At 46.1% G+C, this 17,876-nt stretch overlaps 1 protein-coding gene across 1 annotated transcript; it reads left to right on the top strand.

Moving 5' to 3' along the window:
- The first annotated feature begins 4,637 nt into the window (after positions 1–4,637).
- Positions 4,638–13,386, top strand: IL1B (interleukin 1 beta). The gene is made up of 7 exons (XM_059659191.1): positions 4,638–4,753; positions 5,172–5,233; positions 5,743–5,794; positions 7,056–7,260; positions 10,362–10,520; positions 11,762–11,892; positions 12,669–13,386. Exons 2-7 carry the CDS (start codon positions 5,187–5,189, stop codon positions 12,879–12,881), a joined length of 807 nt encoding a protein of 268 aa, XP_059515174.1. The 5' UTR covers positions 4,638–4,753; positions 5,172–5,186; the 3' UTR covers positions 12,882–13,386.
- Positions 13,387–17,876: the final 4,490 nt, after the last annotated feature.

The raw sequence follows: 17,876 nt of genomic DNA, 5'->3' as shown, positions 1-17,876 counted from the left end.
GGAATAAGGAAGAGACTCAGAAAAGGGAAGAGAGAGAACTGAAAACCCTGTTTAGAAAGTCCCAGTGCGGCCCTGAGAGAAGGAGAAAGAAGAAAGTTCACACACACATCACAGCCTGGTCGAGCGTCAGGAGGGAGGGTGGAAGGGCCACGTGGAAGCATGTAGGGATAGAGCTGCTGAGATTCATACAACTGACAACCAGATGGCGTTTAAAATATAATCAGATGCTTGAGAAAGGGCAGCGTGGACAGCACAAGAAGGGGACAATAAATGTTCAAACAATTAAAAGTGATTTTTAGAACCATCTGGTTTGGGTTCAACTAACTTGTGTTTGAATCATGGTTCCAGTATTTACTGGCTGTATGGTCTTAGATAAGTCACTTCTGCCAGCCTCAGTTTCCCCATAGGTGAAATGGGTCGATTCTATATACCTTAACGTTTACTGTGAAGACTAAATAAGACCATGAGACAAAAGTACCTGGCACTTAGTAGGTGCTCAGTAAAAGACAGGTGGGTTTGTTTTCTTAGTATTGTTTTTAAATTTGTATCCAAGAAAAATGTATAATACAAGGGTGTGGTAGGAGGCCTGCATGCCACAACCTGCAGGACAAACCCAGCTAAGGCCATCCACCCATGTGTCACCTGTGGCTGCTTTCTCACAACAAGGGCTGACCTAAACAGTTGCAGCAGAGACTGTATGGGCTGCAGAGCCTAAAATATTTACTCTCTGCCCCTTTTCTATTGTTTAAATGACTACTGGTCTAATATGTAATTTTGAGCTTGTGCACAGCATTGGCTAACTTTGAACTACCTTATCAAACACCACTCACTGTGAAGACCTATTTTGAAAACTGGGTCCTGTGTGGCAGCCTTTTTTCTATGGCCCTTTATGGATCACATTTCCAGACTCTTGATGCAAGTGTACCAGAACCCTGTGTTTGTGGCCGACTCTTACAATGTCTCATGTGAGAAAAGACACAGAGTAGGAGGGTCCTGGCATCCACCTCACCCACCCCAGGGCCTTTGTTGCTGGATCCAAAGGGAAGACAAGGTTTCACTGGCCTCCCAGAGGTGGAGAAGCCACTGGAGTTCATGCATCCCATCAGACCCAGCTGCCTGCTCATGCAGCTAAGCCCTCCTTGTTCTAGGGGTGGGCAAACTTTTTGACTCGAGGGCCACAATGGGTTCTTAAACTGGACCGGAGGGCCGGAACAAAAGCATGGATGGAGTGTTTGTGTGAACTAATATAAATTCAAAGTAAACATCATTACATAAAAGGGTACGGTCTTTTTTTTTTTTAGTTTTATTCATTTCAAACGGGCCGGATCCGGCCCGCGGGCCGTAATTTGCCCACGGCTGTTCTAGACTGAGGGAGAGGACCTGGGTGCAAGAGGATGCAGGCCCAAGGAGATGATGCTATAAGATGAAGAGCAGAGATCTCAAGCTAAAAATCAGACTGTGCAATCCCAAATAATCCTCGAAGCACAAAGCAAAGGAGAGAGGTAGCCATGGAGACAGATATAGCTATAACAGGACATTTATAATTTCAGATGCGAACAAGACCCTTAGAAATTATGGAAGGCCAGGCAGGCGCTCAAGAACAATGTAAGGATGTCAGTGCCAAGGATGAGATGGGATTTGGAGAAATGGTGGGGACCATTCTGGCTTAGTTCTGTTCTGAGCAAGAGAATGAACACTAAAGGACTGGCCCATGGCAAAGAGCAGACCTTATTCCATTCACCCATGATAATGTAAGGAACTAGCCATAATCTTTTTTGCTTGTCTTTTTGTTCAAAATCATTGGAGACCATTTGGGTGTAGTCAATCTTTATATATATATTTTATTGTTTTTTTTACAGAGAGGAAGAGAGAGGGATAGAGAGTCAGAAACATCGATGAGAAACATCGATCAGCTGCTCCTGCACACTCCCCACTGGGTATGTGCCCGCAACCAAGGTACATGCCCTTGACCGGAATCGAACCTGGGACCCTTCATTCCGCAGGCTGACGCTCTATCCACTGAGCCAAACAGGTTAGGGCAGGTGTGGTCAATCTTAATAAGAGAGGGTAGGAGCCCAAGATCCAACATAAGATGGTAACATGGCACTTGCTACTCTGGACAAATGCCACTCTTCTCTATTGGAGGAAGGGACTGCCAGAGTAGAGGATAACTTGCATCTGACAAGGGCTTGAGAGATGCAAGAGCTGAAGAATTCCCCCAAAGCTGGAACTCTTGACATTGCCCGTCCCCCCCTCCCCTGGCCCCCCACTTCTGCCGGGTTTGTTTCCTGGGGTTTGCATCACCTTCTACATTATCGTCGCTCTCCCAGCCCTGACCCAGGGCAACTGTCTCTGTAGTGAGATGCTCTCTGCCCTGGGGATGAGAAGGAAGTGCTATGACCTGCATGATCTCCTTGGAGAGGCAGCGTTTAATACGTGTATTATGCAAGCTGCTTGCATGACATAAGATGTTTCACTTCCTGAGAGGGACAGGAGGCTGCCAGGTTTTGCATGCAGGCTACAAGGCCGGGATGAGACGTAGAGACTACTGTATATAACAACGTCAAGGGTCATTGCCCCATCACTCCAAAATTCCCCTGGAGCAGGAAGAATGAGACTCATATATCCTCGACACCAGGAGATGGAGAAGTAGATTCGAGCTTCCTACCTCTATTGCAAGCCCAAACATGGTGCTCCAGTCCCTAGCATACCTCACTTCCTGTCACTGGCTCTCATCCTTCATTCAGCTTCTAATCACATCTACAGATTGAGAGCATCTCGTGTTCTCTGTCAGGAGAGCCCACAGAGCTTCCAGACCAACAGATCCTGCTGACTCCAACACAAAGACTCTGAGGGAGGGGGTGGTTCCATCAGTGAGACTTGGGGACGCGTGGTTACTTTGTAGAGTGGATACTATGGAGGCAAAACAAGAGTTCACCAGGCTCCCTAGATGAGGCCTCTGGGGTGTCTGCAGAACCAGACACCCAATTTCATGAGGGCTCAGAGTTGGGAACAGGCTACTGCTTATGAAACTCACAAGAAATTGATGCATTGAATATACAACTTTTAGATTCCCGTGAAATATGTAACTTACCAAAGATGGAATTTGTGTGTCTGCCTTCCTGATATAAAGGCACTAGGAGCCAAGCTAAGAGTCAAAAGGCTGCTTGGTACAATAGCTAAGACCTGGAAACAGCCCAAGTGCCCATCAGTAGATGAGTGGATAAAAAGCTGTGGTACATTTACATAATGGAATACTAAGCAGGTCTAAAAAAGAAGGAAATCTTACCCTTTGAGACAGCATGGAGAGACCTGGCGAGTATTATGCTAAGCGAAATAAGCCAGTCAGAGAAAGACAAATATCACATGTTCTCACTTACATGTGGAATCTAATGACCAAACTAACCTGACAAACAAAATAGAACCAGAGGCATGGAAGCCTGGAACAGACTGATGAATCTCAGAGAGAACAGGGGAGGAGATAGGAAGAGATTAACCAAAGAATTTATATGCCTATATGCATAACACAGACAATAGTGCAGAGAAGGCCTGGGGTAGAGCAGGAGCTGGGTAGAAGGGGGCAAATGGTGGGGGGGGGGGGGGTAGGTGGGAGGGAATGGGGCACATCTGTAATACTCTCAACAATAGTTATTTTTAAAAAAGGAACCAAAGGCTGCTTGGCAAGTATGCCCACTGGGCTGCCCTTGCCCTGCAGTAGAATCCCTGGCTCTCCTGCCTGCAAGTCAGAGGCCCTCTCCCTTGGACAGTGCAGAGCAAGCACAGCAGCTGGCACATTGTAGGCACACGCTTATTTGAGAGAAAACACTGTCAAATTTCCCGCTCATGCACTCAGGCAGCACACATTCACTGTCTGAGTTCACATACCAGGCAGTGTGGTAGACCCAGCTTCAAAAGATTCGCAGCCTCCTGCGGTACCACATGAGTGTGCAAGGTTTCAATTCAGTGCTGTGATGCGTGCAATGGGCCAAAGCGGGTCGGGAAGGCCCTGTTCCTAGACTCCATGCACCGATTGTGAGCCAGCTACTCATTCATATTCTAAAATGTGAGGGCTGACCCGAGGCAGGCACTGCACTGGGGTCTGGTGCACTTCTGTATCCTAACAACAAAATATATGAAAGAGAAGTAAAGAAAGCAATCCCACTAACAATAGCACCAAAAATAATAAAATAGGGGTAAATTTAGCCAAGAAAGGGAAAGATGTGTACCCTGAAAACTATGAGACATTGATGAGAGGAATTGAAAAAGACACAAAGAAATGGAAAGATATCCTATGTTCATGGATTGGAAGAATTAATGTTCTTAACATATTCACTCTACCCAAAGCAATCTATAGATTCATCGCAATACCTACCAAAATTCCAATTAAAACATTCTCTAACCTAGGAAAATCCCACAATAATAGTGACATGGTCTGCATAATGGTTGTAGAAGACAATGTTTATTTGCATGAGGACACGTGTGCTTATGTGTCTCAGGTCATGGCCACTTGCCCTTCCATGTACTAAAGAATTCGTTCAGTTTGCCTTCTCCCAGAAGTTACCATCATCCTCTTTTTTAAACTTGGTTGTGACACCAGTTAACCAAAGGGGAAATTTCTCAGCTCGGAAATTTCTCTTCACTTCTGCTTCTGAAGGCCATAAAACTGAGAGAGAATTTGGCAGGTGGCATTCCTCTCCGAGGCGACACGGGCTAGTCCAGAACTCTGTTCTCTCCGCCAGTCTTCATTGCTCGGGTATGACTTCAACCAACTCTTTTATGATCAGGTCCTAAGGGGTCTCTCTGTCTCTCTGCTTCTGTCTTTCTCCTTCCCTCCTTCTCTCCCTCAATGCCTGAGGGCTGGGTTTATTTGCACAAATGCCAGGCGTACGGTTATGCTATGATTTGTGAAGTGTTCTGGAAATGACCACTGCTTATAGCAGCTGACCCCTGAGAGGTCAGGGTCAAAGCCCCTGCTCCCAACAGATGCGCTCCTGATTCGGGTTTGGTTTAGCAAATGTTTCCCTCTGGGCCCAAAGGGAGGTTCTTTCATACATCTGTTCGTTCATTCGAAGATTGTTTCCTTGCCTGCTGTTCATGTACTCAGTGCTGAGGGAAACTCACCTGCAGGTGGGGCATGGCACGTGCCTCTCATTTTTCCCCTCTTCACACAGGTTTCTGAAGCAGCCATGGCAGCAGTGCCTGAACTCGCCAATGAAGTGATGGCTTACTACAGGTCAGTGGGGAGACTGAGACCAGTCGGGGAGCAGGGCTCCTCGTTCAAGAGTGCAGTGTTGTCTGTGTGTGGAGACCAGCTTTGTCCCCACTCTGCGCCCTTCAGTGGCAAGCAGGGTTTCAGCTAGCCTGGTTTAAATGCTGATTTCCCCCAACAAGCCCGGCCTTGGGGCCCACGGGCACCCCGGTGCTGTTGCTGAGCTTCCTGCAGGCGGCAGGAGGGCAGAGAAGATGCCAGGCGGGCAGCACAGGGTGAAGTCCGGCTTCAATGGGAGGCAAGGCTCAGATTTTAGGGCCTGGACATTAGGCCCCAGGATCCCTCAGGGAGCACCCACGCCTGTCCTGCCACCTGGGGGTCCCATGCATATCCCCACGGGACTTGCCAGCTTCCAGCAGCCGTAAGGGGCATGCTGCTTGTAGTTCCCTATGAACAGGAATGACTGTTTGCAGGAAGGAAGAATAAACTTGTCTGGGAGACATAATTGAGCAGTGCCTCTGACTTTATTACAGTGACAATGAGAATGACCTGTTCTTTGAGGCTGATGGCCCGCAACAGACTAAGGTAAGACCAGGAGCTTAGATCCAACCCATGGAGGGGCTTTGAGCTAGGAAAGGCTCAAGGAAAAGAGTCTGGGACACCTTGACCCTGTGGCATTTTGTGATAGGATGACTGTCACGTCTTCCAGTGAGACCGGTGCAGGCCATGCTGACCTGGCCATTGAGTGGCTCTCACACCACACCCTCGCTCACTAAGGCTTGGTGATGGCGCCATGCTTACAGAGGGCCAGGGGCACGGCAGAGGTGATAGGTTTGCTGTGTAATGGCAGAAAGACAGCCAAGGCTTCAAGGGGGTCAACATAAATTTGATTCTCCTTTTGGGAGAGGGCCTCAGCCTGCATACTCCCTGGAGCCAAGTTCTGAGACCCAGAGGAGATAACCTTGAGAGTTAACATGTCTGCCCCGCTTTGAGGTGGAAGAGTTTTTTGCTCCCTGGCGCAGAGTTAATGACAAGATGTAGATGATGTAACCAAAATGATGAATTGGGAGTTGAAAGACAATCACTCACTTGCTGTTTGATCTTAGACAAGTCATTTGACCGTTTTGGGTCTCACCTGAAATGTTTGGAAACCAGTCTAACTGGTTCAGTCCAGCCCAGAGTGGGGTGTGGCTTCTCCCTCTGGCCCTTTGCCTCTCCCAGCCACCTGACTGTCAGTCACAGGTCGCACAGTCAGCATTCCTCTGTGCCATTAAAGGTCTCTCCACTGTCTCTCAAGCTTTTAAACCTTAGGACAACCTTGGTAAACCTTATTACAGTTACACAGTTTCTCCAATAACAGCAAAGTGGTAACACACTTTACAAATAGCAACCACTTTTAATGTATTTGCAGAATGCTTATGAAACAGCATTCTGGAAAATAATAATTAAAAATTTGCTGAATGAGCATAGATGTATAGAAAATATTATAATCACCACTGACATAAAAATTTAAATGCATAGTGTTAGAGGATTAGGGATTCAAAAAGGTATAACATGTAAAAAGGTAGAAACTTATGGTTAGTGGAGCAGCTGTACAAAAGATACACAAGGTGCGAACAGGATTTATTCAAAAAGAATGCCACAATTGGCATCAAAAAGCCCACATTCTGGCCTCTAACCTGCCACGTGCCCTAGGGTAGGCCACCTAGCCTCTCTGGACTTTAGAGAGATGCGAGTCTTTCCATAGAAGCTCGGTTATACCTCAGGGTCCTCCCACCCCTCTGATGACAACTCGGTTCTCGGGCCCGGCCACCTCAACAAGCTCCCTTCCCTGGTCTTCCCACAGTGCTCCTTCCAAGACCTGGACCTCAGCCCTCTGGGAGATGGGGGCATCCAGCTGAAAGTCTCCCACCAGCTCTACAACTCCAGCTTCAGGCGGGCCGTGTCGGTCATCGTTGCCGTGGAGAAGCTGAGGAAAGTGCCCATGGTCTGCCCACAGGACTTCCAGGATGACGACCTGCGGAGCCTCTTCTTCTTCATCTTTAAAGAAGGTACTTCTGAGCGCTGAGGGCAGACAGATCTCTGCTCACTTCCTTCTCTGTGTCCATAACACAGCGATCAATTAAACTCCCCCGGAGCTGAAACCCTGGTGAATGAACAGGGCGACATAGCAGACCCGAGAAGCTCAGGAGGCCACATGCAGGCCTGGAAAGCTTGGTGACCCAGAGGAACCGCCCAGGATGGTCTGGTTACAAATTGCTAACTGGGCGGCCATGTGGGCCATAAAGTCCCAAGCTTGTAGCTTCCTTAGCAAATGTCACTCTTTGCCTTAAGGAGCCCTGTCCATTGTTCTTACGCTTCTCAGGAGAGCACACTTTTGAAATGTCAGAGTGATTTTCTTTCCTTATGCCCGAGGGGCACAACTATAGACACCAAAGCAGGAGACCACAGACCCCCTTATTGTCCTCTTGTTCCCACATACCATCTCTATGTCTCTATGTGCTGCAAATAGTAATTAACTGTCCCTTAGCCACCAAGGTAAAGGAAGTGTGTGTCTCTCCATTTTGTTTTTATCTAATCCCAAAGATATCCCTGTTCTTCTTTCTCCTGCCCCCTACATCTACCACCAATGTAATCCTCCCTGCGTTATCTCCTTTGATTCTACTGCATAAAATAAGTTGCAAAACTACCCCTGCCCTGGCCATTGTGGCTCAGTAGTTAGAGTATCAGCATGCAAACCAGAGGGTTGTGGGTTCAATTCCCAGTCAAGGGCATGTACCTGGGTTGCAGGTTCGATCCCCAACCTCAGTTGGGGGGATGTGCAGGAAGCAACCGATCCATGTGTCTCTCTCACATTGATCTCTCTCCTCTCTTCCTCTCCCCCATCCCTTCCACGCTTTCTTAAAATCAATGAGAAAAATATCTTCCGCTGAGGATTAACAACCAAAAACTGCTATTCTCCAGAGCATTTTTTTCAATTTGTTGACATTGTGCTTCAGGCATGTCCTCAACATCTGGGCTCAGATAAACTCTTATAAAGCTTTCTACAGAACTGGATGTTCTCTTGTCAACATGTGTCTGGCATAGCCAGCAGGATTCTAAACAAGCCCACCCAGAACCACCCTGCAACCCCGGACCCGGAGCTAGGTACCAGCAGGGGCCCACTGAGCCCCACCGGTTCCTGCTTCGCATCAGGTGATCTTGGGTGAGTTTCCTCTTAGAATCTTGAGCCTCCTTTTGCTTGAGGTCGTAGGTCTGACTTTATTTGAGCTGTTATTAGAAAACCCTTGAGGTAGCACTATAAGATAAAGGTGCGGTAACCCAGGGACATGAAAGACTGCTTTGGTTATTTTTTTTTCTTTTTTTAAAATATATTTTTATTGATTTCAGAGAGGAAGGGAGAGGGAGAGAGAGATAGAAACATCAATGATGAGAAAGAATCATTGATCAGCTACCTCCGGCACCACCCCCCTCCTCCCCAACTAGGGATCGAGTTCATAACCTGGACATTTGCTCTTGATCAGAATTGAACATGGGACCCTTCGGTCTACAGGCCAATGTTCTATCCACTGAGCCAAACCAGCTAGGGCTAAAATTTATTTTTCAATTATACCTGGCATAAAAAGTTATTTTAGTTTCAGGTGTACAGCATAGTGATTAGACATTTAAATACCTTATGTGGTGATCCCCTATAAGTCTAGTACCCATCTGACACCATACCTAGTTATAATATTATTGACCAATCCCCTATGCTGTACTTTACATCCTGTCACTGTTTTTATATCTGGCCATTTGTATGTCTTAATCCCTTAACTTTTTTCACCCATCACCCCAACCTCCTCCCCATCTGGCAACCATCAGTTTGTTCTCTGTATCTATGTTTCTGTTTGTTCATTTATTTTGTTTTTTAGATTTCACATATAAGTGAAATCACATGGCATTTGTCTCAAGCTGCTCCACTCTATCCTCTGCTTTCTTGCATGGACTTGCCCTCCTTTCTCTCTCTCTCTTCTCTTGCCCCTACATCTCCTCCACCACCACTCCCTAGTGGCCTTGAGGAAACTGAGAATAGAAAGCAAGACTAGAATAAACTGGGGAAACCAGAAATACTGGCAGCTCCCTTTAGGGAAAGCCAGTGCAGGCAGGGGAAACTAGCAATGGTATACATTCCTTGGACTAGAACAGAATTAAAGAATCTAACTAGAGATTTCCCTGATCCTCTCCAAGATGCTAATGGATTAACAAAGGAACTTGATTTAACTATTAGAACATATGAAAATAGTAATTTGGATGATCAATTATCTAAAACTATCCAAAAAGGGGGGGGTGGATAAAGCTACTAAAATTGTGAATTATAGCTCCAGCAGCTCAGCAATCAGGCCAGACCTCACCAAAGGCCTTCTTAACAGGGGAAGGAGTGTGCTTCTATGGTAGAAAGCCAGGGCACCTTAAGAAGGATTGTAGAAAACTGAAATGGGATTTAGAAAAAGAAGAGAAACAGATGCACTGAGAGGACATTCTTCCGTCTTACCAATACCTTAGGAAAAAATTAAATTACCATAAAAGGGAAAACTTCAAAGGCCCTTTGATTCTAATGTGTACAGACGGACCTGCCAAACTGTCATTCTCCTGGAACACTTTCTCAGTCTGTTGAGATCTTGCTTCCGGGCATGTCCTCAAATTCTTGGTTCAGATAAACTCTTCGAACATTCCTTCATCACTGCCCTTTACAATATTAGGCCCATCGGTGGGAGGAAGACAGAGAAGCCTAGATACCAAATTGATCATCTCTTAGTTGAAACTATCCTCAAAATAAGACCTTAATAACTACTCACATTAGCAACTCAGTCCGTCATTCTCGGAGTGCTTCCTCTTACATTATCTCCTGCACATTTCATGCCCTTGTTGGCCCAGTATTATTGGATCGCCATTTTACTTAAGTCGCTCTATTGCTCATCCATAGCAAGCAGCAGTGCTGAAGCTTGAACCCATGTCTTAAGGTGCCACATCCGATGTTCTTTCCCGTCCTAACTTCCTCCCCCCTGTGTTACAATTTCTTGAGCTGTGTGCGTCCTCCAACAAGCCCAATGCCTCTCATCAGGCCTGCCCTGCTCGCTTTGTACCTAAACAATGCATGTGCTCCACATTTCAGAATCCATTGACTGCATGTGGGATGGCAGTTACGAGTGTGATGCATCCCTACAATCGCTGCACTGCAGGCTCCGGGACATAAACCAAAAATCCCTGGTGCTGTCTGGACCACATGAGCTGCAGGCTCTTCACCTGAATGGACAGGATGTGAACCAACAAGGTAAGTGGGAAATCTTGATTCCTCTTTTGGCACCCTGGCAGCTTGCTGGTCATCCACATTTTCAACAAAGTGGAATATTAAGGCAAATTATCAACATCAGTGAAAACAACATGTTATAAAAACATAAGGGGTTTTTTTTTGGGGGGGGGGGGTGTCCCAGCAATGACACCAGATTGACTCCCTTAGCATATTCATTTTCTGGCAAGAGATGTAACTCTAAGAAATTAGACTGCTCAAGTACACCTAGGATCATGGTCCGGCCAAGTCATCTAACAACAGTACGATATCAGTGCTTGCATTAGAAAGAGGACATTGGATGGACATGACCTAACTGCCTGTGGGTTCTTGTTTCCTGTGGTTGAGGTTGAAAGTAGAATGGTGAAGAGATAATGTGTCCGCTCCCATTTCCAGCCCTGCCCTTGTGCTCCTAACAGCCTTCCTACCCAACACCAGATGGGCCCTTATAGGGAAACTTCACTGACAAGCAGAAATGTTTATCTCTCTGCTATAACTGGAAAATCTTCCAAGTCTAGGGAGCCCATTAGCTGTGGGATCTGCCTGGCACCCTGCCACCATGGCTGAGCCCTATGTGCAGGGGTGTGGCCACGGGAGCTGCTGAAAGGAGCGGTGTGTTCCCTTCCAGGGCTGCTGACCTTGGAGAGAGGCACCCCTGGGGGGAGCATCCTGCTCTCAGCCAGGCCAGAACAATCCTGTTTCTTTAGAACTGGGTTGTGAGCATGACCTTAGGGCCTCCAAGTGAAACCATTGTGACTAAAGAAGATTAACATGAGTGTCTGTCTTTGCAGCCACTTGTCCCAGCTAAGCCTCACCTTGCCCAAGTTCTTCCCACTTGTTGCTCTACATCTTGGAATAGATGTGTGCCTGGTTTCTTTCGGGAGGCCAGCTTAACCTCTTTGCTTGCCTTTCACATTGATCAAATCGCTCTGCTCGTGAGATGGGCCCATCACCACATGACAAGATGGCTTCCTTCCTTCCTTCAATTTTTAAAAATTAGACTCCCTAACTCTTCCCTGCCACTGTAATAGGCTCTGGGAAGTCCCCAGACCTTCTCTGGGAAAAACTGGAATAACCAACTGACCCTGCTATAACCAGTGAGAATCCATAGGGAGGTTCTTACAGAAGAGCCTAAATTAGATGAGTCTTGGGCTTGGGGTCCAGTGATTGGGCCAACCCTACCCTGCTGTGCATCCCTGAGCACAAGGCCCCGCTTCTTCCTCCAGTGGTGTTCTGTATGAGCTTCGTGCCAGGAGACGAGAATATCGACAAGATACCCGTGGCCTTGGGTATCAAGGAAAAGAACCTGTACCTGTCTTGCGTGGTCAAGGACAAGAAGCCCACCCTGCAGCTGGAGGTGAGTGAGCACCAGCAGCCAAAGGCCCTTCTCAACTCCTCTGAAGCACCCCTAGCCATCACCGACTTCCAAGACAACCACCTTCTCCCCTCCCAACCCCCTGCCGCCGCCACCGCCCAGAAAACCTGGGGGCAGATCTACTTGACAATTTGCAGAACTGTAAATATGCAATTGCTAAATGCATGCAGCTTTCACTTCCACCGCAGAAAATTAAATCATTTCACTAATGATATTATGCCCAGTCAACACCCAACAGAGGATGCAGTGCTAGGGCTGCTCCATTTGATACACGACACTTTGGGAAGTTAATCAATTCAAGAGAGTTGTCACCTGCTGTCATCTCCACTCTACTCCCAACATCACAATTCTTCCCACCTTCCAGATTTCTTAGCTAAAGCTTCATTTCCAAGTTGAAGTCGTTTTAGCCAAGGCCATTCAAAAATTTAATTTAAACACGCACACACACACACACACACACACACACCCCACACAGCAAAAATCCCTGTAAACGAGGCACTCCTGGAAGCCTTAACCTAATTTTCACTTTTAAAAAATGCCCACCTATATTATGCTCCCTGCCATCTGGCACTCAGTTCTAGAAAAGGATAAGAGCTCCGTCAGACACCACATGGAAAGTTGGGGTCACAGAGATCCCTCGGGAGCCTGGCTCTGGTCCTGGCTCTTCGGTTTCCTCTCTCGCTGACCCAGAGAACGGTCTCCCCAGAGTCTCTCTGTTCCTTCCCCTCTCAGAAATTCTTCCTTCTGTTTCACTGCAGACATTTGACCCCCACGGTCTGTCAAAGAAGAAGATAGACAGGCGATTTATCTTCCACAAGAAGGAAATCAGGGACAAGGTAGAATTTGAGTCTGCCATGTACCCCAACTGGTACATCAGCACCTCGCAAGCGGACCAGACGCCCGTCTTCCTGGGAAGTACTAAAGGTGGCCAGGATATAACTGACTTCACCATGGAAATCCTGACTCACTGAAGAGGCCTGTACCTGTGCTGTCATCCGAGGGCTGCAGAAAGGGTGCCGAAGGGTTTGAACATGGCAGGGGGCTGCACTTCACTGTGGTCTAGTCAATGCCCAGCTGCTTTCCCCACATTAATTAGGGAGAAGCAGCCCCCTTCTCCCAGAGCCACCCCTCTCGCCTCTCTGCTCATACAAAGCCAGCCAGGCAGAAACCACTGCACATTCGGTTCCAGAATCCCTCTGTCCTTTGCGCCCAGCTTCCAATAAGCAACCACTTAAACTATCTGTTTATTTATTTATTATGGGTTTGTCTATTTAATTTCGCTCAAGGGGGCCAGGAAGCAGCCGTCCCAGTCTGCAATATCTAAGGAGCCCATGTCATTTGGATGAGTGTGCTGTCTTTATATCGAGCCCTTTCACCAGGCTGAATAAGCTCAGATTATTTTTATAGGAATATTTGTGAATGAGAAGTAAGATACTGTTTCAATAATTCTGAAATAAATTTCACTGAAAAATAAAATTGTTCTCATGTGGTGACTGACTTTCCTTGGATCTGACACAGAAGAGGGAAGATAATGGGGGCACGGGAGCCTGGCCGGGGAGCTGGCAGCCCACTCCTCACAGAGTGCCACCAAGTACCTGGAAACATCCCTGCCCAGCAGAGCCGCCTCCCACACAGCCCCTGCTTTTCTGCTTTTCAACAAAAGGATATTCGGTGCAAAGGTTCATCTGAAAACAGGATCAGCTGTAGCATTATAGGACTGATGGTTGAGGAAACAGCTGCTCATAATTTCTCTGTTCATTGACTCAACAAACATTTATAAAGCAAATGCTATGTACTAGGGGCTGGGATCACAGAAACAAGAAAGGTGAGGCATTCCTAGTTAGACAGGAGAGATACACAAGCAAAGGAAGGCAACACGACAAGGAGAGGTGATATAGTATCAGGGGAGTGACAGGTCTGCTGTGAAGGATGATGGTCACCGGGCGACATACGAGTCAGGCCTCAAGGACAAGCAGCAATCCCCCATCTAGAAATAGAAAAGAAAGAAAAAGACATGGACCAGTGTGGCATGGGGATGTAAGAATGAATGATGCCAGGATTGCAGGAGTCACCAGAAGCAAAGCCAAAACACAAAAAAAGAAACTTTTGTAACTCATATCTCAGACAAAGGAAGAGTTTTCTTGGTATATAGAACGAAACAATAGGCAAAAATCCAACAAAAATATGTTAACAGGCTGTCAATGAAAAAGGAACTACTATTAGCCATAGCTGGTTTGACTCAGTGGATAGAGCGTTGGCCTGTGGACTGAGGGGTCCAGGTTCAATTCTGGTCAAAGGCACGTATCTTGGCTTCAGGTTCCTCCCCAGCCCAGGCCCTGGTCGGGGCTTATGCAGAGGCAACCAATCGATGCGTCTCTCTCACATCGATGTCTCTGTCTTTCCCTCTCTCTTCCACTCTCCCCAAAAATCAATGGAAAAATATCCTTGGGTGAGGATTAACACACACAAAAAAGGAAATACTATTAGATCTTGGACAGAGTCAAAGGAGCTCAGCAATACTCATAACAGACAAAGTAATAGCACTTTGACTGCCAATGCTCTATCAGATTACAAATACCAAAAGTATAACAACACACCCTATTGGCAAAACTGTGGGAAGATCTCCACTGTTAAGCATTGCAGGTGGGAGTATAAACAGGTACAACTCCCTCAGAGGAAAATTTTATGATAACTATAAAAATTACAAATGCATATTCCCTTTGGCCCAGCAATTTCACCTCTGGGGACTTATCCTGCAGATGGACATACACCCTTGTGAAATGACACATGATTAACATTATTCATTGCACATCACTTGTAATAGCAAAAAATGGGAAATAGCCCAAGTGTCTACTGACACTTGCTAAAGGAGACTGGCTAACGTGTGAGTTGTGCCTGGTATCTGGCCATTCCCTTCCAGGTCCTGAGCCAGGTCCCACAGGCTGTTTGAGGGGGTCACTGTTTCTCTTTCTCCGTGTCCCCCCCTCTGTCCCCTGCAGTCCTATCCCATCAGCCCGCAGAGGCAAACATAAGTATGAAGTCCTTCACCCACCACCAGGATCAGGAAGTGAGGGCTGAGGACTCCCAGCCAGCACCTGAGCATCCTGATACTCTGCCCCTCAGCTTGGAGAGGAGCCCAGCCACAAGAGAGGCCGCCCAAGCCATGTAATTTGCCTGTGAATCCTTGGAGTAGGAGGATACCGTATTTTTCCATATGTAAGATGCCCCCAAGTTTTCCAACCCAAAATTTAAAAAATCAATATTTTAAACATAAAACAGAACACATTTTTATTTAGTAATTACCACAGGTAATGTTCACATACCAGTACTATGCTATTAATGCAACATATCACTTTAACTTTGTTCATGTTCTCATGGCCAACCCTTCTCTCCTCATGAAATTGAAGCACCATTTTGCCTTTGCTGTAAAATCAACAATGTTCATTTCGCTTGCAAACATTCTTGCCTGACACTGAATAAGCTTGGTTGACACACATAAGCCACTCTGGCCCTGCTCCATAATCCAAGACTTAAGCCTCTGCTCCAAGTTTGCCCATTTGCTGATTTTCCTCTTAAGGCCTTCTTTTTTCTTGGCATCTGAAGGAGTTGTTCTTCCTGTTTTCTCCACTGTCTGATCATACACTCAGTGGGAGGAGGTCCAAATTGACTCTCTGCAGCTCTATTTCCATGCTCTTTTGCATAGCTCATTACATTCAGTTTGAATTTTGCAGAGTAAGACAATCACTTACTGGTATTTATTTTATTTATTTTTTGACATCTTTATGGGCTCAGAATGCTCTGGTCCTTGTTGCATCTGCACACTCTCCACCTCCACCTCCACCTCCACCTCCACCTCCAATTAGAGCATCAGCTGACATCAGTAACAATAAGGCTTGTGATTGGAGGAAGCCTGTTTGACAAGATATGGGCAGCTACACACCCATGTGGCTCCCTCCTTGGCTGACTTCCATGTATAAGATGCCCCTCAATTTTCAGTCTAACGATTTTAGAAAAAAAAATAGTGTCTTATACACTGAAAAATACAGTCTATGGAATGCAGGTACAGATAGGAGCATTCCACACAATATGGCTTGGCTTTCAAATGAAGCATATCAGGAACACCTGGAGGAGATGTCAAGCATGGAGCTGAGCCTCGGCGCCCTCCAGCCACCGGGGGGGGGGGGGGGGTCCCTTGTCCCAAGTAGACAATGTCCTCCTAATGCCCATCCACCTGCCTCTCTGTCGGAGCAGCAAGTCCAGTTCCTGCCCCGAAGGCCCTTCCAGGGCCCTAATCCTTGCCGGGTGATGTTTTTCCCATATTGTAGCTTACACACCATTTACAAGCAATTTTTAAAACTGTGGCCTCACCTCTCCACCAACACATATGTTTTAGGGTAGAATCTAACATTTGTCATCATAACTTTAAATAGTTAATTGCAAATGTTATCATCCCTAGAATATTGTAAATTTGACATTTAAATATAAACTGTTACATCCCTTTCATAAGTGCATCCAGTAGAATTCTAGCAGTGTAGTGATTGTTTCCTACTGTCAACCACCTAAAAATACATGAGCAAATTCTTTAATGGTCGAAAATTTACAGCATTCCTTTTTCTCCTTGAACTGATATTTCCCCTCATTTCCCCCGTGAAATTTTATACTAATATAGTATGTACTGTACTTAAAAAGATTTTACTGATCATCCTAGGATACTTATTTGCGACAATAAAAATGTATTCAATCGAAATTTAATTTATTATATTTTATGTAACAATAGGATGTTAGATTTTTTTAATTCTTCCACATTGTGTCATCATTACAATTATTGTTAGTACACAATTGATCAAAGTAACAAAGACATACATATGCTCTATTACAAATGTTGATTTTCGTTAGCAATATACCTTGATGAGACAGAGCTTTTAAAAAGTAGTTTGTATATTTATATATTACTTGTAATTAGAATGAGGGCTCAACGTTGATCCTATTCTTCTTTTGGTTTTTTCAAATGTAAGTGCTAGGAGAACTTGTACGTATAAACCATGAGTAATGGGAATGAGAGGAATTTCATTGCAGCAGTGTCACTCAACCCTTTGAAATCTTTATGAGTTACTTGTCAGAATCACATAGTCATCCATCATCCATTTAATCATCAATTTAAATCATTATTTAATGATTTATTAACCAACAACTTATTTAGGTCCTCTTTCAGGTTGTTGTTGTTGTTATCCTCACCCGAGGATATTTTTCCATTGATTTTTAGAGAGAGTGGAAGGGAGGGGAAGAGACAGAGAGAGAGAAACATCCATGTGAGAGAGACACATTGATTGGTTGCCTCCCACAAATGCCCCAACCGTGGCCTATAACCGAGGCCTACAACCAAGGTACGTGCCCTTGACCAGAATCGAACCTGGGACCTTTCAGTCTGTGGGCCAAGGTTCTATCCGCTGAGTCAAATTGGCTAGGCCAGGGCTCTTTCAGTTTTGTTGGAAGAAATGGAAACCAACAGAGCTGCCAGAGTCCCTTTGTCTGGTGCCCCAGGGCCTCTGACATCCCAGGGCAATAAACTTCCTAGGACTGGGGATGTGTGGGAAGTCTGCTGTCCCCATCTATTCTGGAGAGTAGGAGAAGGGCAAGGTCACTCCAGCCTCCTTCCCATACTCATGTGACTGCTGTGTTCCCTGCCTGGATGAACGCCAGGAGTAACTCAGCTGATGTCAGGGTGTCAGGTGACTGCAGTGACAACACCAAAATGAGCCCTGTTGTACGGAATAGGGGTAGAAGTGGGAGGCCTGGGCTCATTCTGACCTCTGACCTTGGTAATAATGCCTCTGTAATAATGTTGGTTGGGGTGGGGTCAGGTGATCAGCTCCAGCACCTGTGGTTCAGTTCCTCATCAATGGTAGGAAAGTAACTAATAGGGCAATAGGCTAGAGCATAACTGGGTGGGTGCAATGAAAGGTACT

The sequence above is a fragment of the Myotis daubentonii genome, chromosome 12 (genome assembly GCF_963259705.1).
Source record: "Myotis daubentonii chromosome 12, mMyoDau2.1, whole genome shotgun sequence".
Classification (NCBI taxonomy): domain Eukaryota; kingdom Metazoa; phylum Chordata; class Mammalia; order Chiroptera; family Vespertilionidae; genus Myotis; species Myotis daubentonii.
This window is presented reverse-complemented; position numbering and strand designations above follow the sequence as displayed.

Excerpts from the sequence above, each read along its gene's own strand:
- IL1B (XM_059659191.1), top strand. The coding sequence starts at position 5,187 with ATGGCAGCAGTGCCTGAACTCGCCAATGAAGTGATGGCTTACTACAG. Across the intron at positions 5,234-5,742 it reads GAAGTGATGGCTTACTACAG|TGACAATGAGAATGACCTGT; the intron begins GTCAGTGGGGAG and ends ACTTTATTACAG. Across the intron at positions 5,795-7,055 it reads ATGGCCCGCAACAGACTAAG|TGCTCCTTCCAAGACCTGGA; the intron begins GTAAGACCAGGA and ends GTCTTCCCACAG.